A 25,346-nucleotide genomic window follows, 5' to 3' on the forward strand; every position below is an offset into this window, starting at 1 on the left:
ACTCCCAAAGCCATGTTTATAATCAACACCTTTTTCATTACCACGTTTAATAGCTAACCAAATTAATATAAGTCAGTCCTTGCATAGCACCTGGCACAGAAGCAAACCCTAAGTAAATGTTAGCTGTTGTATAATGTTTAGCTTTGTTACTAAGAGACACCTGGGCCAGAAAATAGGTTTTGACGTAGATTTGTGTCTGTATCCGCTATGTTTCTCTCAGCTGCACTGGAAAGGCCTCTGGAGTTATCTAAACAATCTACATATTATGGGTCACCTGGCTGAAAGGTAGGCTAAATGGCTGGTGAAATGTCTTATATGTGTTACAAAAACAGAAAAAGTCCCCAGCCTGGAAAAAAAGCATGAAGCCCCACATAAAAGCAAGCATACTGAGTGACTGTCAGCAGTCGCCGGCCTTGCTGCTGAGTTAGTCACCTTTCAGCAGCTTGTCTACTGTTATAAACACCAAATATGAGAAAAGGAGGCTGTAAAGGTGGTCATGCCCCGTGTCTATTGGCAAAGGTCTACTCGGCCCATTTGAAAGCACGGTGATGTGTCATGCTATTCGTACCAGGGCAGGTGTAGGAACAAGACCTCATGAGATGTAAAAAGAAAAAGGAAAAGGGGAAGAACAAAGTCTATTTCCAGGTTCTAGAGAAATATGAAATATAGTGTATTCTCTATTGCTGCAAAAAAAATCCAAAATGTATCCAAAGCCAGCAGACATTCATTATCTCACGCAGTCTCTGTATCATGTGCAAGTGGCCGTGCTGGGTGGTTCTGCACCAGGATGCCTCACGAAGCTTTGGTTGTCGGGAGTGGAGTCATCCACAGGATTTACTAGGGCTTGAGGGTCCTCTGCTAACGGTTCTCTCACATGACTGTCGTTGGGGCTGAGCTCCTTCTCTTGTGGGGCCTTTATGGTGCTAGATAAGTTCCTCATGATGTAGTGGCTGTTTCCTCACAGTGCAAGAGACCCAAGGGTGACAATAAGGAAGCAGATGCAATGCCTTTTATGACCTAGTCTGTAGGTCACAGTCACTCCTGCCATTTTCTGTGCATTACAGGTCATATGTCATTATTAAGTGCTGTCCACAAGCGATGGGAGGGGAGCTGAACTCTCCTGAGGAGCGGGGCTGTCACAGAACTTAGGGACATACTGAAAATCACCAGTTTCTGCTGTCATCTCAGCACTGTCTCTAGAAGTCAGCGAGACAAGGGTCAAAACAAAACAGAATGCATAACCCAGCCCTCCTCAACGCAGCTTGCAGGAACTGCCCCCAAACAACCCAGGCTTTTGTCTTCTTCACTGTTCTTGAAGCATACACACTCCTCCTTCCTTGAGGCTGTGTACACGAGACTCTGATGACACTCCTGAAACATGACAGACAATAAAACGGGCATTAAAACAAGACAACAGCCTACTCCTGAGAAGTTTGGAGCAGAGGGAGGAGAGAAAATTCCCAGTGAGCTCTCTCCTTTGGCTATGACCAGTGTCCTGATTGGTGACATTCTAGGTAATAGTCTTCCCTTCCTGCTTTAGGGACCATAGGGTGTGTAGTTCAGGTTCCCTAGCTGGCTGTCATGACCGCAGCTCTGGGAGAATTGTGGGGAAACTTAGAAAGGAGAGATGACCCTGGAATACAGGAGTAGCCAGTGTGCTCACTCACACATGACTCTGAGATGTCAACAGTCTTCAGAACCAAATGCTTCATGCGATTTTTATTGTATTTTTGTTTCTTGTAATTTGGTAAGATATAAACTGTTTTAGAAATACAGTGTTTTCGAAAAACCAATAATAGTAATAACAATAATATAGTCGTTGTAAACACCGAGAAAGAAGGAGCTTGCAGAACAGCACTGGAAGACTGGAGGTGTAGCTCAGTAGGTAGACTTCTTACCTAACATGCACGAGGCCCTGGATTAAAACCCAGGAATCTCCAATGGGGGAGAGAGTAGAAGCCAGGAATTTACACCTTAAAAGGGATTTTCTACTGTTATCTTTAATCTTGTGTCTGGAAGACATTTGAGAATTTGCTAAAAGATAAGGAGAAGAAGCTCACACAATTTTGGACAAGGAGCATAGCAGTGAACAACACAGAAGGAAGACACATTTGCTGAGAAACAGTAAACATAAGGCAAGCCAGGGAGCTACCGACCATCATAGTCTTGTCCTAGTCATTTGACCAAGCTAAGCAACAAACTTTATCAATTTGGCAAAAGAAAAGCTATCAAGATTCCCACTTAGTAAGGAAGCCCTGAATGACGTTTTCCACCGGTCATCCATAACCAAGATCGGACCCGAGATTCCCCACACCCACCTCCAGTGGAGGGAAATTGCGAGCAGTGACACCCAGCCCGGGAGGGACCTTCCCGCGACACACCCGAGGGCTCCGAGCGCACCAGACCTCGGAGGCGAGGGGGCGGGGCTGGGAGGAGCGGGGGCGGGGGGCGACGCGTGGCCACGCCCCCTGCGCGCGCCCCCGAGTCGCGGGCGGCCTGCGTGTCCGCGCCGACCCCTCCCTCGCGCCTCACGGGCGGGCGCACGCGCCGCCTCGCGCAGGGGCCGGAGGAGGCCGGGCCTGTCAGACCCCGCGGCCGGCCTCCCCGAGCTGCGCGAGGCGGGCGGGCGAGCGCAGCGGCTGGAGCTCGGCCTCGATCCCGGTCCGGGACGCAGCAGCGCGAGCCTCCGGGGAGGGGATGCGCGGTGGCGGCGGCGGCGGCCCGCGGTAGCTGAGCGCCGTGGGATCCCGAGCCACCCCGGAGCTGGCGCGCGATCGGGGCGCGGCGGGCGGAACGGGTCTCGTTCTCCTCACGATGGGCAGGGACGCGCGGCGCTGCCCTGAGGAGCCCGAGCGCCGGTGAAGGCGGAGCCGCCGGCCCTCCGCGGCCATGGCCGGCCCCGGCGCGTGGAAGCGCCTCAAATCCCTGCTCAGGAAGGACGACGCGCCGCTCTTCTTAAATGACACCAGCGCCTTTGACTTCTCGGACGAGGTGAGCGACGAGGGGCTTTCGCGCTTTAATAAACTTCGAGTCGTGGTGGCCGACGATGACTCGGAAGCCCAGGACAGGCCTGTGAACGGGGCGCACCCGGCCCTCCAGGCCGACGATGACTCCTTATTGGACCAGGACTTACCTTTGACCAACAGTCAGCTGAGTTTGAAGATGGACCCCTGTGACAACTGCAGCAAGCGGCGCGAGCTGCTGAAGCAGAGGAAGGTGAAGACCAGGCTGACCATTGCCGCCGTCCTCTACTTGCTCTTCATGATCGGAGAGCTCGTGGGTGAGTGCTGCCGCCGCCACCCCGGCCCTTGACTTTGTCCAGCTGGTAGCTACGCCTAAGTTGAGGTGGGAACTTTGTTTTCAGGAAGCGAGTGAGGTGTGGAGCGACCTGTGCAGGGTTTGGAACGGCCACCCGATTCCAAAGTGCCGTTCCCTGGGCGTCCACAGAGTGCTTGCGGGGATATCTTGTAATTCCGCCAACAGTGTGCTGTCTCCTGTAGGGTTTGGAATCAAACTTGATTGTATATCATGTAACTTCTCTTTTTACAGATTCTGATAGGACACCGGGTTGCTCTCGGAACATCTAAAATGATTCTAACATGGCTTAGAATCCGAATTGTGTACGGTTAAGGGGCATTGCTGAAGACCATCTGTTTTCACACATGGGGGTTCTGAAAGGGTTAACTTAGAAGGCCAACTTAATGGGGAATGGCAGAGCCATCTACAATACTAGACTTTCTCTCCACAGTTGGTTTGTTTGATCGTTTTATATATCATTTCTTTTATATAATCAAAGGCTTTACAAAATTCAATCCTGCCAACTAACTGCAAGTTTATTTTTATAAGGACAATCTTAAGTGAGCTCGAGGGCCTCTCCACAGTTGTGAGAGCTTGTTTTCGTTCTCATTTTTTGATTATTTCAGATAATAATTTCTCACTCTCAGGTTGTTAGTTTAGACCTTATTTTTGCTATCACATTGGTTGACAGTCACCCCTTTATATCCAAGGTGGATTGGTTCCAGGAGTCCCCTCTACAAACCTGAATCTCGGGATGCCCCATCCAAAGGTGCCTTATGTAAAGGTCCATTGCAGAAATGAAGCAGCCGGTTATTTGCATATGACCTACATAGGCACCCTTCTGTACTTTAAATCATTTGGAAATTACTTCCACTACAAAATAACACTGTTCTGTGTTGTTTAGAGAGCAAGTCTATGCATGGTGAGTCCTGAGGCACTGGTGTTTTTCAAATGTTTTCCATCCATGGTTGGTGGGATCCACGGATGGAGTACTTGCATATACAGGGGACTGATGAACAACTTCTTAGTGACAGATTAGACAGTGACATCAACGAGGGAGATGGCTCTCTCCCGGTGTCTCTTAGGGTGAACTATGACAGCACGAGACCTGGCAACCCCGATTTCCAATGCTTGGAAGGAAGCTGTGTGTAGAGAATCATGTTTGTTCCCTACCTCACGCCATACCATGCGTCCTCAGAGTGAGCTCACCTGTGATGATCCTCTTTCTTTCCTCAGGCCTCCCTTCCTCCTGCCCTTATGCCTTTTATACGATGTTTTTCAATGTTTTTCAAACTTTTGTTGACTTCACTGCAATAAGAAATACACTGTAATAAGAAACATTACACATGCAAACTTAGGTATGTGCCTATCCACAGATCTGAGATAAATATGTGCCGAGCAAACACACATTTTATAGGCTATATTCTAATGCCGTCAGTTATCTCTCAGCTAAGTCCATGGCCCACTAACTGGCTAGAGGTGGCACACCACCCACCTTCCAGCTTTTTCGAGACAGTTTACTTCATTTTTATTACATGTATATGTGGGGAGGATGAATGTGTGCACTTGACTGAGTGCAGGTGCCTAGAGGCAGCAAATCCCTGGAGCTGAGTTACAGGTGGCTGTGAACTCCCTGATGTGGGTGCTGGGAACAGAAACAAGAGTAGCAAGTGCCCCTGACCACTGAGCTGCCTCTCTAGCCTCTCACCTCAGCTTTTATATCCCTGCCTTTCCCAGATCATCCCTTGGCTAGCTGTTGCTCGTCTCTCATTTCAAAAGGCACCTCTGCAAACCTCATTTTTGACTGTCTGGAATAAACCTGTCATTTTCCCACTTTTACTGTATTTACATGCCTTTTATTTGCTGATGTATAAGCCAGCTGCCTAATACCTCAAACAGTGAACGATACAAATTAGACATAGTAAATGAGCTTTTGTCGAATTTCTAATTTCTCTGATATTGTATGCTGTTTATAATGAATGTTATTCATTATACACACCCATTCTTTCTCACTGGGAACCTTCTTCCCAACTCTGGTCCCACTTTCATGTCATTTTAGGGTCTGTGATGCCCTCAGTGACTTGAGCATTGGAGAAAAGTTACTTCTGAAGCATGGGCAGATGATCAGTGAGAACCCCGCGGAGAGAAGTGACACCCTCCTCCCCAGAAACCATTAGCTGTCAGTAGTCCCTCGGGGAGAGGTGAAACCCATGAATTCCTCTCTCTTCCAGATAAAATATTGACAGGCCCAATCTTGCTGTAGTCTTGTTAAGGAATCACAGTGGCACCAAGTCCATAAGCACACCAGCTGTGCCATATACAGAGGCATCTTTTGTGGCACATCTCCCCATCCTCCAGCTCTGAACTCTTCCTCCCCCTCCTCCATGTGTTCCCTAAGCCTCAGAGGAGGCGATATAGATCTTCCATTTAGGGCTAAACACTCTGAAATATTTTTTCTGTTAGAGAATTCCAAATGTGCAAACTGTTAATGCAGAAATGCTAAGTTGTAGTCAGAACGTGATCTCATGACTTCAGCAGACTAAGTTCCAGTGATTCGATTGTAAATTCAGGTATTTCAAGTTCTACAAAGAAAAAAAAAATAGACATATTACCCAGTGGGATATAGTTTTGGCTTGATGGGAACATTTAAAGCCAACAACAAAAAGGATCTTAGGAACCATCCAAGCAAAGAAAACAGCATGTGCAAAGGTCCCAAAACTTTCAATTCTTTTAAGAAACTGAAAGACTAGTGTAACTGGAGTATAGTAGGTATAAAGGAAGGAGGCAGGAGGACCAGATAAACAAGTCCTGATAGACCACATTGAATGAGTGCAGTTTCTGTTCTAAGTACAATGGGAAGCCAGTGAAGGGCTTTACGTAGGAGGGTGATTTTTACACCATCACCACGGATGTTCTATGAAGAAAGGAATGGGGGTGCAAAAATGGGAGCAGACTTCGAGAGCTCCTGGTTAGAAACAAACCTGAGCAGATACAGAAAAATACACAGCTGGAAACAGAGCCTCGAGGGAAGGTAGACAGAACTGGCTGATCTGGATGTGGGGGTTGAGGAGAGAGCAGGTCCAGAATGATCCTGAGTTTCTCACTCACCAGTTGGATACGTAAGGAACATTATTTATGAAGTAGAAAGAGGGTGCAGAGCAAAACCAGGACATAGACTCACTACGCACACACCGTACTATTCCTGTGCCATTCGTTACAATGTATTTTCTAAATACCATTTTTGCTCCTCTTGTCGGGGATCGTTATCTTTATTCAAAAACATAAGCTAAGCTAATGCTTACCCTTTGGGTAGAACTCATATGCACTTTATAGAACTCTTCAATGCCATTTCATGTTCAGCTCTTCCTGAATATGTTTTCCTGCTTTGTTGCGGTATTCAGATACTGTAGTTATTAAGTCACTATAATCACAGAATTCCTAAGTTGAGCCAAACGTGTCACCCCCTTTTGTTTTTACTGCCAATTTCATGGCTAACTTTACAAAGTAATTAACACTTTGGAGACCCTGTTAATAATTTTTTTTTGCCAGAAAATTGTGCATTGGCCCCTCCATACTCACAAGTTGCATATCCACAGGTGCCATAGCCATAGTTTTAGCTACTTGTGATGGAAAATATTTGAAAAAATAATATGTCTGTATAGAATATGTACAGAATTGTCATTGTCTTCTTATAGTATTTCCCTAAATAAATTGCATTGTATTAAATGGTATTGGTAACCTAGAAATGTAAACTGTGTAGGTTTATATTTAAGGCTGTATGCAAAGACACCATTTTATATAAGGTACTTGAACACACACAGATTTTGATACCCACAGGGGTTTCTGGAACCATCCCCATATAAATTTAAAGATGACATATATACTATTTTGCATAAAATTTTAGAATACTTTGATTTAGTTGTATCAGGATAGAAATTTAGCTCCCAGTTATGTTTTGTAGGATGTTGTGCATTTCAGGTTTGATTGCTTACATTTTTTTAGTTAATCTTCCTTTGCTTTCTCCCAGGTGGATACATCGCAAATAGCCTAGCAATTATGACAGATGCTCTTCATATGCTAACCGACCTTAGTGCCATCATACTCACTTTGCTTGCTTTGTGGCTGTCCTCAAAGTCCCCAACCAGAAGATTCACCTTTGGATTTCATCGCCTAGGTATGTAACATAAGTTCCTTTTGGCTTATAATATTTTAATGTAAAGCTACAATGAACTTTGACCCCAATTAACTAAAATCTTTAGATAGTGGATTTAAGCAAAGCAAATGAAAATAAATAATGAGATGTATTCACAAAACTGTCTCCATGGAACATCCCACTCAAGCCTCCCTCAACAGTACAGGATTACGCAGTTAGTTACTCACGTCTCTGTGTCTGAAGATGCCATCATAAGGAGGCTTATTTCCAGTTTATTGAACCTAGAAAAACCATCTGGGTAACTCTCTAATAAACATTTGCTGCTGCTTTGTATGAATTTCAACTGAAGCCATATTTTAAGCATTTTCATCAAATATACAAAATATGGTATGTAACTGACCTTGCATTGTATCAATGTAATTCTGCAAATATATTCATGATATTTAATTTAGAAGGGTTTAAATCTGTATTTTAATTATTACCTACATAGCTCTGGTTCTCACTATTGCTGAGGTTTTAAACTTGTTACTTACTCTGAAACTACATAAAATAACTGTTTGAACTATTATATGAAGGACCATATCAATAGATATTTGCATAGAAGCCCCCAAATTAAGAATTTTCTGCTTTGGAAAGCTCAGCACTTGATAATGCACATTAAAGAATTGAGATTAAAAATAACGTTCTTTGGCTTATTTGAATAAAGAACCAAACACTGGCAATTGCATTGAGATTCTTCATAAGGAAATAAAAAGTAGGACTGGAGTTATTAGAAATTTAAGAAATTAGCACTGTATCAGTGAACCAGATCAGTTGTTATCTGATAGTAGTAAATACCAATATGATTTAATGTAATTGATTTTTTTTTAACTCTTTGCTCTTTGGAGGGTCCCACACTCAGCTCCCAAATAATCACATGGAGACTTATTCTTTCTTATGAATGCCCGGCCTTAGCTTGGCTTTTTTCTAGTCAGCTTTTTTAACTTAAATTATTCTGTCTACCTTTTGCCTATGGGTTTTTACCTTTCTCTATTCTCTATATCTGTTCTTGCCTTTTTACTCCGTATCTTGCTGTGTGGCTTAGTGACTAGCCCCCAGCATCCTCCTTTCTCTTCTCTTTTTCTCCTTTCTATTCTCTCTGCCTGACAGTCCCACCTATCCCTGTCCCGGCTAGCTATTGGCCTTTCAGCTTTTTATTAGACCAATTAGGCAAAGTAACACAGCTTCACAGAGTTAAACAAATGCAACATAAGAGACTACAACATATCTTTGCATCATCAACAAATATTCCACAGCATAAACAAATGTAACACATCTTTAACTAATATTCTACAACAGTTTAATTGTAGTTGTCATTTTAGTTCTGTTGTGTAGATATTTTCTACTCTTAGAGGTCACATTTTCTGGAGCTGGAGAGATGTCTCTGTTAAGAGCACATACTGCTCTTTTTAAATTTTATTTTATTTTAAGTAAAAGTTGTGGGCCATCATATGGGTACTGGGAATTGAACCCAGGTCCTCTGGAAGAGCAGCCAAGTCTCTTCATTGCTGTGCCATTGCTCCAGCCCTCCAGCCCTACAGAAGATTCAGTTCCCAGCTAACAGCTGCCTGTAACTTCAGCCCCACGGTGGTCATCTGCCTCTGGTCTTAGCAGTCATCTGCACTCATACATATACCTATGTACTGACACACACAATTATGGTCTGTTGATTATAGCCCCCCCCCTCTTTTTTTTTTGACTTTTCAAGACAAGGTTTCTTTGTGTAGTCCTAAGCTGTCCTGTAACTTGCTTTGTATTACAGGCTGGCCTTGAACTCAGAGATTTTTGCCTGCCTCTGCCTCCAGAGTGCTGGAATTAAAGACATGTGTCACCACTGCCCAGCTAATTATAGCCTTTTAATTGGTATTTTCAAACACCCATGAGAAGAAGCATAGAAACCAATAGCTTTGTTCAAATCTTGACTATATCACTTCCTACCAGGCTGATCTTAGGCAAGTTCCACAACATCTTTGTGCCTCCATTTTCTGTTTCTGAAGGATGCTAATGATAGTGTCTCCCATATAGAATTATTAAGGGCAGTATTATTTAGACAGCACTCAGAACAGTGCCCAACACTTAAGGAATCATCATTCTTCATTTAATCAGCTTCATTTTTTTCTCTGAAAAAAATTAGAATGAATTCAAGGCTGCTGTGTAGCAGGTATGCATGTAGAAGACTCTGTGTAGCATGTATGCATGTGTACAGAAAAGTTAGTAAAGCTCTTTGGAATATCCAGTCTTGAAAATGTTTGGCTAATTTTTATCATAATTTGTTAAGAATCTACATTCTGTGATAAGATAGAGTTTATACTTCTTTGTAGAAAAGAAATGCTGAGGGCCAGTGAGAACGGGTGGGAGAGCTGTTACCCTCTTCTCTTGGAGCTGTCACCACAGGCTCTTAGGGTGCCATAGTTTTCCTCTTCCTTTGTGTAAAGCGTGGATGATGTGAAATCATCCTGGGTTTTCTTTATTTACAGTGAGCTACAGCAGCAGGTTTATGTGGGGAGAAAGAGGGAGGACCGAAGCCTTGTTTCTAAATGTCTGGATTTATTTGATGTGGGCATGTCTCTTTACTCTAAAAGCTAATAAAACTCGGGATTTAATGAAACCACTACGCTGAAAGAAATCTCAAATCCTCAGGAGGATAAAGATTCTCTTCCATGAGGGCCATTCTGAAGACAGTTGTCCCCATCTGCCTACTTCCTTTCTAGCTCTCTATGAATTACCTTAGGAATTGTCTTTGTTTATATGGCATTTCTTCCAACTCTTCAGGGATTGTACTGATATGAAGACTGTAGTAGGCAGAGCTGTTTGAGTAGGGGGATAGGAAGAGTTTGTACATGATATGATCGCTTAAGTCCTCAGCCAATATCAATGGCAAGATGATAGAACAGGTATTGTTCAAAATGTTTGCTGAGCAGAGATCACAGTCAGAGCCAGCTAGATGTGTCTTGAGAAGCATTTGGCTACAGCACTAATTCTATATAGTTTGTTGCTTATCCCCTGATGCTAGAGGAATAGAAATAATTCAATTAAAAATTTCCTTAATACAAGCATCCAAAAAAAGCCCTTTACCTAGTTGTGATTCATTTTTAGCAGCTTCCTCCTACCCATGACAAAATCCGTGCCTTTTATTATTCACATCTTACTGCAAATTTAATCACATCACATGAACTCTTACAGGAAAAGAACTAGCAAGTTCTAGAACTTGCTAGAAATGAGAGTTTAAATTGAGGCATAAGGAACACATGAATGAAGTGACCAACATTGGTACTGTAGGTGTGGTATACAGAATGATAAACTTATTGTAAGCTGTGTGACCAGAGACCAACCCAAAACAAGAAAGAGACATCTGGAGTGAGTCATGGTCTAATTGAACTCTTCCTTTTCTCTGAGAAGCAGACTTAACCTGTCTTTGTATCTTAGTTAGAGTTTCTATTTTTGTAAGAAACACCATGAAGCCAGCAACTATTATAAAGGTAAAACATTTAATTGGGTTGGTTTAGATTTTCAGAAGTTTTGCCCGTTGTCATCATGGTGTGACATGGTGGTGTGCAGGCAGACGCGGTCCCGGAGAAGTAGCCAGGTGTCCTACATCTTGACTTGCAGGCAACAGGAAGAGGTCTGAGACACTGAGTTTGACCTGAGCGTGTATGAGACCTCAAAGCCTTCCTCCAACAAAGCCACACCTAATAGTGCCACTCCCTTTGGGGACCATTTTCTTTCAAACCACCACCTTCCACTTCCTGGTCCCCAAAGACTTGTAGCCATATCACAACACCAAAAAGCATTCAGATCAACTTCAAAAGCCCCCATAGTCTATCACAGTCTCAACAATGTTTTAAAGTCCAAAGTTTAAAGTTTTCTTTTTCTCTTAACTATAATCCCCTATAAAATCAAAATCAAAAAGCCATTCACATTTAATGGCACAGGATATATATTACCATTCCAAAACATAGGGAAGGGAGCATAGTGAGGAAATACTGGATCAAAGCAAGACTGAAAATCAACTGGGCAAACTCTAGATGATATGGGATTTCCCTCTGTATGCTGTAAATATCATTGGCTAATAAAGGAACTGCTTTGGGACTATAGCAGAGCTATAGAGGAACAGAGCTGGGGGCGGGGGTAACTACACTGGATGCTGGGAGGAGGAAGGCAGCATCAGAAACCATGTAACCCCACCAGGGACAGACACTGGAACTTTAGCCGGTAAGCCACAGCCACATGGCGGTACACAGATTAATAGAAATGGATTATATTAATATGTACGAGTCAGGCAATAAGAAGCTAGAGCTAATGGGCCAAGCAATGATTTAATTAGTACAGTTTCTGTGTGATTATTTTGGGGCTAGGCGGCCAGGAACTAACTAGTGGTGTCCTCCAACATCCAGACTCTACATCTCCTTGTCTAATGTCAAAATACTCTTCAGATCTCCAATTCCTTTCACTTTGTTGTCTGCAACATACTTCTTTCCCTCGAGTTGGTTCTATTCCCTGTTAGCAGCTCTCCTAGGCAGCTATCCCACAACTCTGGAATCTCTAACATCTTGAGGCCTCCAAGACAGTCCAACTTCAACTTCACAGCTTTATACAATAACCTCTCTGGGCCTCCAATTCAGGGACACCCCTGACAGATACTTGGCCTCAGTGGCTGTTTTTAGTCACAGTTAGGTTTTATAACCCTTTCTTCAGTCCTTGACTCTAAGGTCAGAACCATACGGCCAAAGCTACCAAGTTCTGCTGCTTGCTGGAGCTGGAACATGGCCCCCTTGTTCAATTACATCTTCACCAGCTTTCTATTTTTCACCTCCACTGCCTAAACTTGGCTGTCCTGAAACTGGATCTGTAGACTAGGCTGTCCTCAAACTCAGAGATCTGCCTGCGTCTGCCTTTTGATAGTGCTGGAATTAAAGGTGTGTGCCACCACTGCCAGGCTCTAAGCTTTTCTATAATTCCTTTTCGCAAGTTGGAAGCTTAGCTGGGTGGGATCTTTCCCTGAGGTCACCACTCCCTTTATTCCATTTCTTAATATGTTTATCTCCTTGAACACAGAATGTAGCTCTATTCCACTTTCTCCTCAGATATTTTCCCTTGTTTAGCCTGCTCCTTTTCATCATATATCTTCTTTAGAGTTAACACTAGAAACCTCACAACAGAATCTTTACTAGGCTCTTTTGAGATTTCCTCTTCCAATGGAATTAATCCAAAATTCTTCACTTTAGCCTCAGACAAACTTTTCGAATAAGGGCAAAAAAGCAGCCACATTCTTCACCAAAGTATCACAAGAATGATCTCTAGGCAGCATACTAAAGTTATTCTCCTCTGAAATCTCTTGTGCCAGCCCTCACAGTTCAAATCACACTCAGCACCACAGTCTTCTGTGTTCCTACTGGTATGGTCTATTAAGCAGCATTTAAAGTGTTCAACTGCTTTTCTAATCCACAGTCCCAAAATCCATATTCCCTCAAACAAAAGCATGGTCAGGCCTGTCACAGCAGTACCCCAGTCCCTGGTCCCAACTTCTGTCTTAGGGTTTCTACTACTGTGGAGAGACACCATGACCATGGAAACTCTTATAAAAGGAAATCACATACATTTTCAGAGGTTTAGTTCATTATCATCATGGTGTGACTTGGTGGTGTGCAGGCAGACGTGACTTGCAGGCAACAGGAAGTAATCTGAGACAGTAAGTATGGCTTAAGCGTATATGAGACCTCAAAGCCCACCTCTACAGCGACACACTTCCTCCAACAAAGTTGCTCCCACTCCAGTAAAGCTACATCTCCTAGTAGTGACACTCCCTTTGGGGGATTATTTTCTTTCAAACCACTACAATTTGCATCTTGTCACTTTAAATAAAAAAAGATTTTTAAGCAGTAATTATCTCTATTCCTGGCATTTCTCCAAACCTTAATTTATCCATAGTAAGAGAGCTTTTTTTGTTTAATCAGAATAATCAATAATATTATTTGATTAGCATTTTTAAGTCGGATAATATAATGTGTCTTATACTTCTTGATTATAAATCATCAGATTTTCCTTAGTATAATTTTAATGTTTGTGGCTTAAAATTTTTAATTTAAAACATTACCAAAAAGAATAAAATGAAAAAAATACCCTAAATCCCTGATTCATTCCACTTCTCAGATACACGCTTTCTATCTCTGTCTGTCTTGTAATCATTAATTTCCCCAATTTTTGTTTTTCTTGTTATCCACTTTTCTTTTAAAATGGATAAGTAGATAGCTGTTATCTCCACTGTGTATATAATATTTAGCCCTTTAAGTATTGTAAGTAGGTCTCTGGTATCCTCACTGTGTATATAATACTTAACCCTTATAATACTAAATCCAACCCTTGCTGGATGTACATTTAACATGTCTTCAGGTATGTGTTACAGTGCAAAGCCTTCTAGATACCTTTGTACACCTGTACTTTCCTACTTGTAAAATTGCTAGATCAAGAAATATATGCATTTTAAGTTTTGATTAGTTTTATAATTGGCTTTCAAAAACAGTTAAACCTTATACCAAAGTAGGTCCTCTGAATGTGGGTGGCAGTCTGTGGGGTCACTGGCAGTGGGACCAGGACTTATCACTACTGTTTGAGCTGACTTTTTGGACCCTAATCTCTTTGGATGAATACCTTGCTCAGCCTAGATAGTAGAGAAGGCCTTGGTCCTATCTCAAAGCGATGTGCTAGACTTTGTTGACACTCATGGGAAGCCTTATCCTCTTTGAGGAGTGGATGGGGGGTGGAAGGGAAGGTGAAGGGAGTGGGAGGAGGGGAGGGAGTAGGAAACTGGTATTGGTATGCAAAATGAGAAAAGGTTGTTTTTTAAAAAATTAATTAATTAGGTTATATACCCAACAACAGTATTTCTGGGTCTTAAGGTAGATTGTTTCCTAATTTTCTGAGAAATCATCACACTAATATCCAAAGGGGCTGTACCGGCTTGTACTCCCACGAGCAATTAAGGAGTGTTCCCTTTACCCCACATCCTCTCCAGCATAAGTTGTCATCAGTGTTTTGATCTTGGCCATTCTCACAGGTATAAGATGGAATCTCAGAGTTGTTTTGATTTGCATTTCTCTGATGACTAAGGATGTTGAGCATTTCTTTAAGTGTCTTTCAGCCATTTGAGATTCGTCTGTTGAAAGTTCCCTGTTTAGGTCTGTACCCCATTTTTTTTATTATATTATTTGTTCTTTTGATTACCAAGTACTTGAGTTCTTTGTATATTTTGGAGATCAGCCCTCTGTCCAATGCAGGGTTGGTGAAGATCTTTTCCCATTCTGTAGGCTGCCGTTTTGTCTTGTTGACCATGTCCTTTGATTTTAGAAGCTTCTCAGTTTCAGGAGGTCCAATTTGTTAATTGTTCCTCTCAGCGTCTGTGCAACTGGGGTTATATTTAGGAAGCTGTTTCCTGTGCCAATGCGTCCAAGTGTACTTCCCACTTTCTCTTCTATGAGGTTCAGTGTAGTTGGTTTTATGTTGAGGTCTTTGATCCATTTGGATTTGAGTTTTGTGCATGGCAATAGGTATGGATCTATTTTCATTCTTCTACATGTTGATATCCAGTTATGTCAGCACCATTTGTTGAATATGCTTTCTTTTTTCCATTTTGCTCAATTATACCACAAGGACATGTGCTCAACTATGTTCACAGCAGCATTATTTGTAATAGCCAGAACCTGGAAACAACCTAGATGCCCCTCAACTGAAGAATGGATAAAGAAAATGTGGTACATTTAAACAATGGAGTACTACACAACAACAACAAAAAATAATGACATCTTTTCTTTTTCTGGTTTTTCGAGACAGGGTTTCACTGTAGTTTTAAAGCCTGTCCTGAAACTAGCTCTTGTAGACCAGGCTGGCCTCAAACTCACAGAAATCCACCTGCCTCTGCCTCCTGAGTGCTGGGGTTAAAGGCATGTACCACCACCGCCCAGCTGACATCTTGAAATTTACAGGCAGATGGATGGATCTAGAAAAAAAAAACCTATTAGGTGAGGTAACACAAACCCAGAAAGACAAATATTATATGTATTCACTCATAAGTGACTTTTAGACATTAAGCAAAGGAAAACCAACCTACAGGCCACAACCCCAGAAAAACTAGACAACAAAGAGGACCCTAAGAGAGACATACATGGATCTACCTAGGAAGGTGAAAAAGACAAGATCTCCTGAGTAAATTGGGAGATAGAGGTCACAGGAAAGGGTAGAAGGGGAGAGGGTATAGTAAGGAGAAGCGGGCTGCGTTCCCGGCACCTGGCTAGCTTAACCTCCTGAAATAACCACACGGAAATTGTATTAATTAAACAAACACTGTCAGTCCCATTATCTCCAGCCCCTTATTGGCTAACTCTCACATATTAGTTTAACCCATCTCCATTAATGTGTATTACCACTTGACTGTGGCTTACCAGCATGAGTCTAACCAGCGTCCATCTCGGAGAGGAGAGCCATGGTGTCTGCCACACTTCCCTTCTTCCCAGCATTCTGTTCTATCTACTCCTCCCACCTAAGGGCTGCCCTATCAAAAGGCCAAGGCAGTTTTCTTTATTCATCCAATGAAAGCAACACATAGAAAGAAGACCCTCCTACACCAGAGGGGATGAAGGTAGGGAAATGGAGAAAAAAAATGTATAGCTCAATAAAAATAATAAAATATTTTAATTAGTTAATTAAAAAACAAACATGCAGTAATGTAAATAAAGAAATCAAATAATAAAAAGCTAACCATTTAATATTTACATTAACATCCTTGCTAACTTTAGAAATTATCAGACTTAAATTTATTTGCCAACTTAATAAGGATATAAGAATTCTGAGGGGCTGGAGAGATTGCTAAGTGATTAAGAGCACTAGCTGCTTCTCTGCCAGAGAACCTAGAACCTAAGCACCCACATGGCACCCACAGCTGTCTATAGCTCCAGTCACAGGTTCCCATGTTCTCTTCTGGCCTCTGCAATCACCAAGCATACACATGGCACACAGGTATTCATGCAGCAAAACACCCATGCAAAGTAATTAAATACAATTTTCTTTTATTACATTTGTTATTGAGAATTTGTCCATTTCTTTCTATGACAAATTACTCTTTGGTTTCTTACTTCTTTTTAAAAATTCTTTTTCTTACCCAAGTTTTTCTTTTAAGTTACTTATTTTGTTGTTGTGTTGTTGAGACCAGCTCTCCTATATTACAGGCTGGCCACAAACTCAGTATGTATCTGGGGATGATGACCTTGAGTTTCCCATCCATTGACCGTACCTCATGAGTAATGGGATTACAGATGCACCAGCAGACCTGAATGAAGCCAGAACTTGGCCCAGGGCTGTGTGCATACCGAGCTACCTCACATGCCTCTTGTTATGCTGTTAAGTTGTCTGTGGTCACATTTCCATTATTTTTCTAGTCTACGTTCATACCACCCCCAAACACGCCCAATCTCGTCTGATCTATTATTTTTTATATCAGTTTTACCTTGTGAATAGCCTGTAAATATACATAATGTGATATATAAATAGAGGATGGAGATGAATTAGTTAAGGGTTCAAGTTGTGAAATACTTAAGAAAAATGTTTTATGACAAAAATAACATAGTGTTGTAAGTAAAAAAACTGAACAGTGTTTAGTTGGTATGCAGTGCAACAGCTGTGCTGAAGATACATGTGTTTTCATCTTCCCTTCTAGAGGTTTTGTCAGCTATGATCAGTGTGATGTTGGTGTATGTACTTATGGGATTCCTCTTATATGAAGCTGTGCAGAGAACAATCCATATGAACTATGAAATAAATGGGGACATCATGCTCATCACCGCAGCTGTTGGAGTTGCAGTTAATGTCATGTAAGCACAGTATTTTCTCACATGCTATAAGCTAAAAGACGATTGCATATGCATGCTTTTAGACATAAAATAGTTTCATATTCAAAATATAGTATATCAATTTTACTTATAAGTATAATAAAATGGAGCATGCTAAACTCATTAACTTGCCCATGTGTTTAACACTAAGGAATTTAATTATAGCCAATTATGTTGTTTAATATTTAATAATTTTACATTAACTACATTTTAAGGCTTTTTGTGTATATTTTATTTGTGTGCACATGTTATTGTGCACACAGAGGTCAGAGGACAGCTTACAGGAGTCATTTCTCTCTTGATCATGTAGGTTACAGGAATCAAGCTCAGGCTGTCAAACTTAACAGCAAACACCTTTACCTGCTGAACCATGTCACCAGCCTATTAGCTAGCTTTTAAAATCATTTTTCTTCCTCAAAACTACTGAAATATGTTATATACTTAATCATTTAGAGCAGAAGTTAGCAGACTTTCTTTAGAGAATAGATGGGGTTATAGGTGGAGCTTAGTGATAGAGCACTCCCTAGCATGCATGAGGCTCTGGGTTGATTCCCACACTTCTAAAACAACAAAAAGTCTAGTTAGTGAGTCTTTGATAGCTACACGTGTAAAGCGATGGAACCCTGATGTTAACAAGAGCAGCCATGTTCACTGTGTGAATACATATGCCTGTATTCTAATAGAACTTCATCTTTAAAAAACATAGCCAAATATGGTCTAGTGGTCTTAGTTTACAAATCACTGTCTCATGGCTTCTATTCAAATTTAGAATAAAGTCAGAAGTCCCTACAATCACCTTTTAAAATAAAACCCTGTGCAGCCCCCCATTTGCCTCTTAGCCCTTCTTACTTTCCTTATTTTGGCCACAATGCCATCCTTTTCTCAAGTGCATGGAGTGCATTTTCATTTTAAGCCTTTGCCTGCTGTTCTTCCTAGAATACGCATCCACCATCTGCTCCTGACTTCTGTAAGTCTCTGCTCAAATGATTCTGAGAGAGCTCTTCTGTGCCACCCCATCCACCTACCCCATCATCTGGCCCCTTGTCTTTCATACTTCTACAAAGCTGTATACATTCCAGAGCATTTCACATTAACTGGCTGTGTCAATGAGTGTGTGCTTACGCTTCTGGTGTCCCATGCAGGTCATAAGCTCCATGAACCTACAACAATATTTTCTGTGTAGCAGTTGCTTTCATCCTTCTTAAATGACTGTTCTGCATTGCTCCATTACTGTCTGAGTAGTAATAGATGTTCTCTCAATAATTTTAGAGAAATAATATGTTTTCTTTCATTTTTAACAGAATGGGGTTTCTGTTGAACCAGTCCGGTCACCACCATTCCCACTCCCATTCCCACTCCCTGCCTTCAAATTCTCCGACCATGGTACCTAGTGGACACAGCCATGGGCAGGACAGCTTGGCAGTGAGAGCTGCATTTGTACATGCCCTGGGTGATTTGGTACAGAGTGTTGGTGTGCTTATAGCTGCATACATCATAAGATTCAAGGTAAAATGGTGTGCTTTCTACTTATAAGTATCTAATGGTTAGTTTAAAAGCTAGTTGTCCTTTATCAATGTACTGGACACTAATGCCTTTCTATTTATTTTTCACTGGTGTAAGATTAATTGTCCATCGGTGTAGTTACTTATTGTCAGTAAGCACGATGATGTCACCTTACTAGCTGATTTACCCGTAGTGGGCTTTGATAACACCTTCACTGTAAAGCTCACTTTTAACCCTTGTCGCCAAACCACTGCATGAGCTGTGCGCTGAGGTTCTCATCTTTGCAGCAACTCTAAATTTTAATTCTGTTCTCTCCTGTGAGTATTTTAATCCAGATGGCTGATATAGTTCTTTCCAGCTTCAGTATGTTATGCTTCTGAGTACAGAATTCAGAGAAGGCACAGAGGAGAATAGACAGAAGAACCAAACTTCCAGAAAAGGCATGCAAGGCAAACCATTTGAAAAATCTTAAGAGTGAGGATGTTTCTCAGTTAGTGTCCAAGTTTTAAAAGTGTTTTCCAATCTTGTTAAAGAAAGATAAAGAACAGGGCCGTGTGCCCTGCTTATTTTTTAGTGTTTTAATGTCGGTCTCTGTTTAATCACACAACTTTCATCTGTTTGCCTTTTAGCCAGAATACAAGATTGCTGATCCCATCTGTACATATATATTTTCATTACTTGTGGCTTTCACAACGTTTCGCATCATATGGGACACAGTAGTGATAATACTGGAAGGTAAGCACTCATTAACGTCCCACTGTGGATTTACCCCCTCCCTAGTGGAGATCTAGCTAGGGAATTGCTCTGGATAGGAGCCATGTCTGGTGTTCTACTGGTACTCTGTTGTACATAGCAAACAAGAAGCAGTGCAGTCCATGGGTCATGCACTTGACCCTTTTAGTAGGTAAAGCAGACAGTTGAGTGAATTGACATTTACAAACAAAAATGTATGTAAACATTGTAAACACGACAGTCAGTGTCATGCTACTAATAAACTGTAAAGCTAGGATAAAGTGCAGCTTCTTATTCTTAGTGCAGTTATACCTTGTGGTTTATTTAATTCCTTCATGTTATTTAATTTGTGACTTTGTTATATTTTTTGATATTCTTGTCTTACTGAAGGCATGTCTAAGCATGAAGAGAAAAGTTCTCAGCAATAATTTATCATTATTAACTGTTTCTAAGCTGGGCATAGTAGCACATGTCTGTAATCCCAGCACTCAGGACTCAGAGGAAAGTAGATCTCTATGAGTTCAAGGTCAAGCTGATCTATATAGAAGTCCAGGCCAGCCAGGGCTACATAGTGAAACCATGTAAAAAAGATTTTTTTCTAACCTAACTTATTAAGGTTAAACTAAATATTCTAAATTGATTGCTACTCCACTTTAGTGGGAATTAATATTTTTAAAGTATGTATTGATTCTTGTATATTTCCTATATTTTTATAAGAATGTCTGTAATTTATTTTAAAAAACAAAGCTTAAAATTTATTGGAACTAAATTTGGCAAAACCATTTGTTTTCTTTAAATGTAATATAAGATTTCCTACCAAAGTAAACTTACAAATTATATGTTCCAAACTAATAGGTGTACCAAGCCACTTGAATGTAGATTATATCAAAGAGTCATTGATGAAAATAGAAGATGTCTATTCTGTGGAAGACTTGAATATCTGGTCTCTCACTTCGGGAAAATCCACTGCCATAGTTCACATGCAGCTAAGTATGTTGTTGATGGGGTTCAAAGGTGTCTGGTTTTGGAACCAGCATCTGAGCTTGTCATGTGTCTGATGACTTTTCTGATAAAAAGACTTAGTGGAGAGTGAGGCTTTTCAAAAGATGAATTGCAGGTCCAAAGGCTAACGAGCTGGGAAGATGGCTCAGGGTAGAGCACTTGCATGAGGCCCTGTGTTCAATTCCCAGAACTCCAAATAAAGAAATAGTAGCATTTATTTTTTTTGTAATTCTTTGAGAGAAGATAATACAAATTGATATCTACCTGCATTTTAAAGATATTACATACTTTTACTGTGCCATCTTTTATATAATAAAAACCACACTCTTGTTTAAATAATTTCAGAGACTGATAGCTTTTTAAAATCAAAATAATATATGCATTTGATTCTTTCTTAAGGATCATAAAGTCCTTACACAAGAGGCATGTATTCAGCATTCTCTCTTGAGCATGGAAAGACTGAGGTCGTGGAAAGCCATTCTGGGCTATGTATGACTTCTACACAGAAGGGCTTAAGAGACTGATGAGTGTATGATTGCAGTGTACTATTGTTTCTTCTCTGAATCTTGCTTACTAATATATAGCAATGTACAATAGATAATGCGATATTTTCTTGATATTGCAGTTCCTGGAAGTTCATCTAAGTGGGAAGAAGTACAGTCCAAAGCTAAGCATTTATTACTGAACACATTTGGCATGTATAAATGCACTATTCAGCTCCAGAGCTACAGACAAGAAATGAACAGAACTTGTGCAAATTGTCAGAGTTCCAGTACCTGATTCTATGTACTTGAGGTCTACAGCCTTATTTATCCTACAGTCACAGACTTGAGAGCAATAAACGTATACCTAATGGAGTCCCTGACAGCTGTGTCCATGTCAAGCACCGGTCTCACAAAAACAGTCCCTCCGATCTGACTGATATTGCATGATTTTTGGGTGAAGTTTCCAAAGTACTGTTTACAGAGTAAGCTGTAGCTCTGCAGATACCTCATAGAAGACCGTCCAAGACCATACTTCATTCATTTGACAGAATACCCAAGATGCACAGGAAGACTCAGAATTCAGTATTTTCATCTAAAACTACTTTTTTACAGGCCTGTCATACGAAGTCAGTGCTAGCAAACTCAGTGTTGAATTATTTGGGATTTTTATCTCTGTGTAATCTTGGCATCTAGTTTCTGGAATTGTGTTCTCTTTTTATAAAACTTAGCCCTCAATAGGGCTAAGTAATAGCCCTTTCAGAAAGTAATAATATCCAGAAAATGGAATAAGCATGTATTCCTAAGTGTTTCAAAACTGTTTTATTTCACAAATAACGCTTATATTGTTGTTAGAGTCATAATTTATAAGCAAATTTTCCAGATCTTACTGGGTTTTGAATCTCAATGTTTTGATTATTTGTAATCGTACCAGAAATATTCACATAATGTGGTCACTATCATTAAATTATTTAGGAAATTTTTAATATAGCTCTGAATGACAGACATTAGATTTAACCTCAAATCACCTTACCATATGATGATCTAAACCAGAGGAGCAAGCAGTGGGGTGTGAAGGTTTGCATTTCTGTCACTCTGTGCTTTATGTAGAACTGTCTTACAGACAGTAAGAGACAAGGCTCCAGCAGTTACCCACTGTCCTTTAAAGAACTGCCAGCATCATTAGTAATCGTTTGCTTGGTACCCTGTTCTTATGTGTACACCAGGTCATCTGTATGCATCTTTCAGTGACCAGTAGAGTTCCTGAGTTTATTAATGCTCACCATGCAGAGTACCCTGTTACTCCAGAGAGAATTTCTGTTTTATGATATAGGTTAGAGGGTTCTCTGTGCATTACAGAAACCCCCAAAGTACAATCTTGAAGTTTTATAATAGTGCCATAGTATAAAGATACAGAGGGGTTGGATGGAGAAAAATACTCTGAGAAGACAGAAAATAAAGGGTTTTGTTTTTATTCTTGTTTTTTTTTTGTCATGTATGTGTGTGCACACAAAAAACTGAAATAAGGATGGATATTAAAGCTATGTCTAGGGAAGAAACATAAATATTTCCAAGCTTAAGGGAACATGATTGGCAGAAGTTTGTTAAAGAGATGGTCATGAATATTCATATTTCATTTCCAACAGTTGTTTTGAGACGATCTCTTTTCAGCATAGACACTTTATATGGTCCTTGGCTCATCAGAGAATCAGCGTAGAGTGACTGTCCCAAACAAGTTGTGAATTGAAATCCTAGAAGCCCAAATGATGTGTAAATGAAGAGTGGAAAATAGGTGTTATTTTCTTACTTCAGACTTTCCCTACGTGTAAAACTAAAATAAGGAAATCTGGATTTATCCGTTGGAAATTGATAGTATCAAAAAATAGCTGATGTTACCTAATAAAATCCAGTAGTACTTGTTGAATTCAAAGTTTGCTTTGAAAAAAAAGAGGAAAGTTAACTTTGTTGAATTTTTATTGTGAGTCCATTTAAAATTATGTTTAATTTCAAAATTTTTAGATAATAAACTAAATAAAACAGTGATAATCATATGAGTAAGTGGCAGACATTTAAGTGACTGCCTGGGCATGTGTGGCCTTTAGGTATCTAGGAAAGAAAGGGAAAATGTACATTTTGTACTTAACATTTACCATGCCAGTTGAGTTTATTTCTTATAGGCATCCTTTATCACAATGTCGGCATATCTAGATTTTCATAGTGACTTGTTCCTTAAGTTATTTGATAAAACAGCCTAAAAATCTATTTGAATATTGAAAGGGTTTTTTTAAAAAAAAAATACAGAAACACTGAAAACTTGCGAATCTTAACTATCCTATTCTACTTAAAGTGGGGTGTGCCTGAAGTTTCTGTGCTTTATTTTTGCAGCAAGAGCTAGATTTTGTACTTTACTGGTTCCACATGATGGAGAACTGGTAGATTTTACTTTTTAACTTGTCAGTACCCGAAGATAAGGACATTAACTCAGCAGTCACACAGCTGTGGGGTTTGGGCTGTCCTTCACTGTTGAGCCCGATGTACAGTGGCACAACTTGTCAGCTGAGCTGTCGAAGCTCTTTGCTCTGTGAAACAAGGGTCTGAATTGGAGAGAGGTGGTGCTAGTTTTGCACTGGGAAGCATCACAACATAAAAACGTGGCAGTTCTTCACTACAGTGCATCTACCGATTATTTGCAGATAATCAGTTACTGTAGACATTAACCTGTGTTTCACAACGCTGGCCCCCTCCAGTCTTTGTTTTACTAATTTTACTATTACAACTTAACTGTTGTCTGACTAATGATCTTGCTGCCTTAACAAGAGTAACAAGAATGCAGTGAATAAGACATACTTGATAGTCAGAACCTGGAGCTATTGTGGTTCTTACATACAGTGTATTGTTTCCATGGCTACAGGTCCTGATGTGAGCAGAGAGCTTCATAGCTCCCATCAGCACTGTTTGCTGGATCACTGGATTTCTTAGTTTATTGTGTTTCTTTTCAGTTTGGGGTTGGGGCTTTACTTCTCTCTAAAGTGTTTCCTGATTATGAATCTCTTTAGCCCAGATGGCTCACCTGTCAGTATTTGTCTTTAGGTGATCCTTCCCAGAATGGACACAGTCAAGATCATGTAGATACACCACTTCTCTCTCATTTTTCAGAGAGAGCTTTCCGGGTGAGAAAGGTTTTATAATAGCAGATCATCCCCTGCCTAGATTTCTGCACGCTGAACCTAGTAGAGCATATGAGACAGAAATAGACTGAGCAGCCACTGTGAAGGACTTTGGGTTTCTCAAAATGCCAGTCAGCACTCTTGGAGATTTTGATTCTGAAGCACGCAGTTCAGCTACATTTGACTTTATGTATTTATGAACCTTGGTTCGTCATCATAAGATGCTTTTACGGAATCTGAACCCTTTTGAGGTACAGTTTTAGGCATTTTGCTGTTGACTACCTTGTGTGTAGCCAGAGTTACAGAATGTGACCCTACATACGAGATGACGTCATCTGGTCTTAGTTATACATGAACAGTGACATCTCACTAGATACTGTGCTGAGGGAAGCAAGTCTGACCTCCAGGTGTTGCCTAACATCTCTGCAGCCAGAGCACCATTGCGCACTCCAGCTCCAGGGCTGGCAGATGGTTCCTGCAGGCCGGCCTTGCATATTTGATTTGGCAGTTAGATACATTGTTTGTGATGTTAGTGGGTGCTGCAGACTGGAAAGAAGAAACGGGGTTCCTCAGTGTTACAGGGTCTCCGTTTATCAAGCCAGTCACTGAGTTCTTGGATTCAAAGGGTTTATGGGGAACCAATAGTCATTTTCTGGCTTTTCTTAAGATTGGTAAATGTTTTTGGAGACTTTGACAGCTAAATCCATGACAGTGTCAATTTAAATAGTGCCATCAAGAATATCCTGGAATAAATGCATCACAAAGTTGAAATATGCCAGTATGTCCCTTTTCTACTTAGAAGATACCTTGTATTTGGAAAGTGTCTGCCTCTCTAAATATGTGACTAAATAAGCCATATCACGGTTTAAGAAATTGTATATACTTTCCTGTACACCCGTCCAAAAACCAAGTATTTTGCATATGATTGATTTTAGAAAGATTTTGAAGTTGGGGTTTATCTATGTAATGAAGATCAGGTTCTTTGTATATGTACTGTATTTGCCATTTTCAAATGAAAATTCCTATATGATTATTAAATAAAGTGTTGTTTTGCTTTGTGGTTTATTAAAAATAAGATGTACAGTGCCCTAAA

General features: G+C 40.6%; 1 protein-coding gene and 1 long non-coding RNA gene across 2 annotated transcripts; one reads left to right on the forward strand and one right to left on the reverse strand.

Annotated features, from left to right (window-relative positions):
* On the reverse strand, nt 1–3,273 carry LOC146892576 (uncharacterized). Its single transcript, XR_015004042.2, has 2 exons — nt 3,134–3,273; nt 1–1,371 (listed from the first exon to the last, which is right to left on the reverse strand). It is a non-coding gene; the product is annotated as an uncharacterized LOC146892576 (long non-coding RNA).
* Nucleotides 2,585–25,346, forward strand: Slc30a4 (solute carrier family 30 member 4). Its single transcript, XM_048459564.3, has 7 exons — nt 2,585–3,280; nt 7,325–7,471; nt 17,196–17,349; nt 18,669–18,873; nt 19,500–19,605; nt 20,458–20,592; nt 21,230–25,346. The coding sequence occupies exons 1-7, from the start codon at nt 2,890–2,892 to the stop codon at nt 21,382–21,384; spliced, it is 1,293 nt and encodes a 430-aa protein (XP_048315521.2). The 5' UTR covers nt 2,585–2,889; the 3' UTR covers nt 21,385–25,346.

This window comes from Myodes glareolus, chromosome 10 (assembly GCF_982192425.1).
Source record: "Myodes glareolus chromosome 10, mMyoGla1.1, whole genome shotgun sequence".
Lineage (NCBI taxonomy): Eukaryota > Metazoa > Chordata > Mammalia > Rodentia > Cricetidae > Myodes > Myodes glareolus.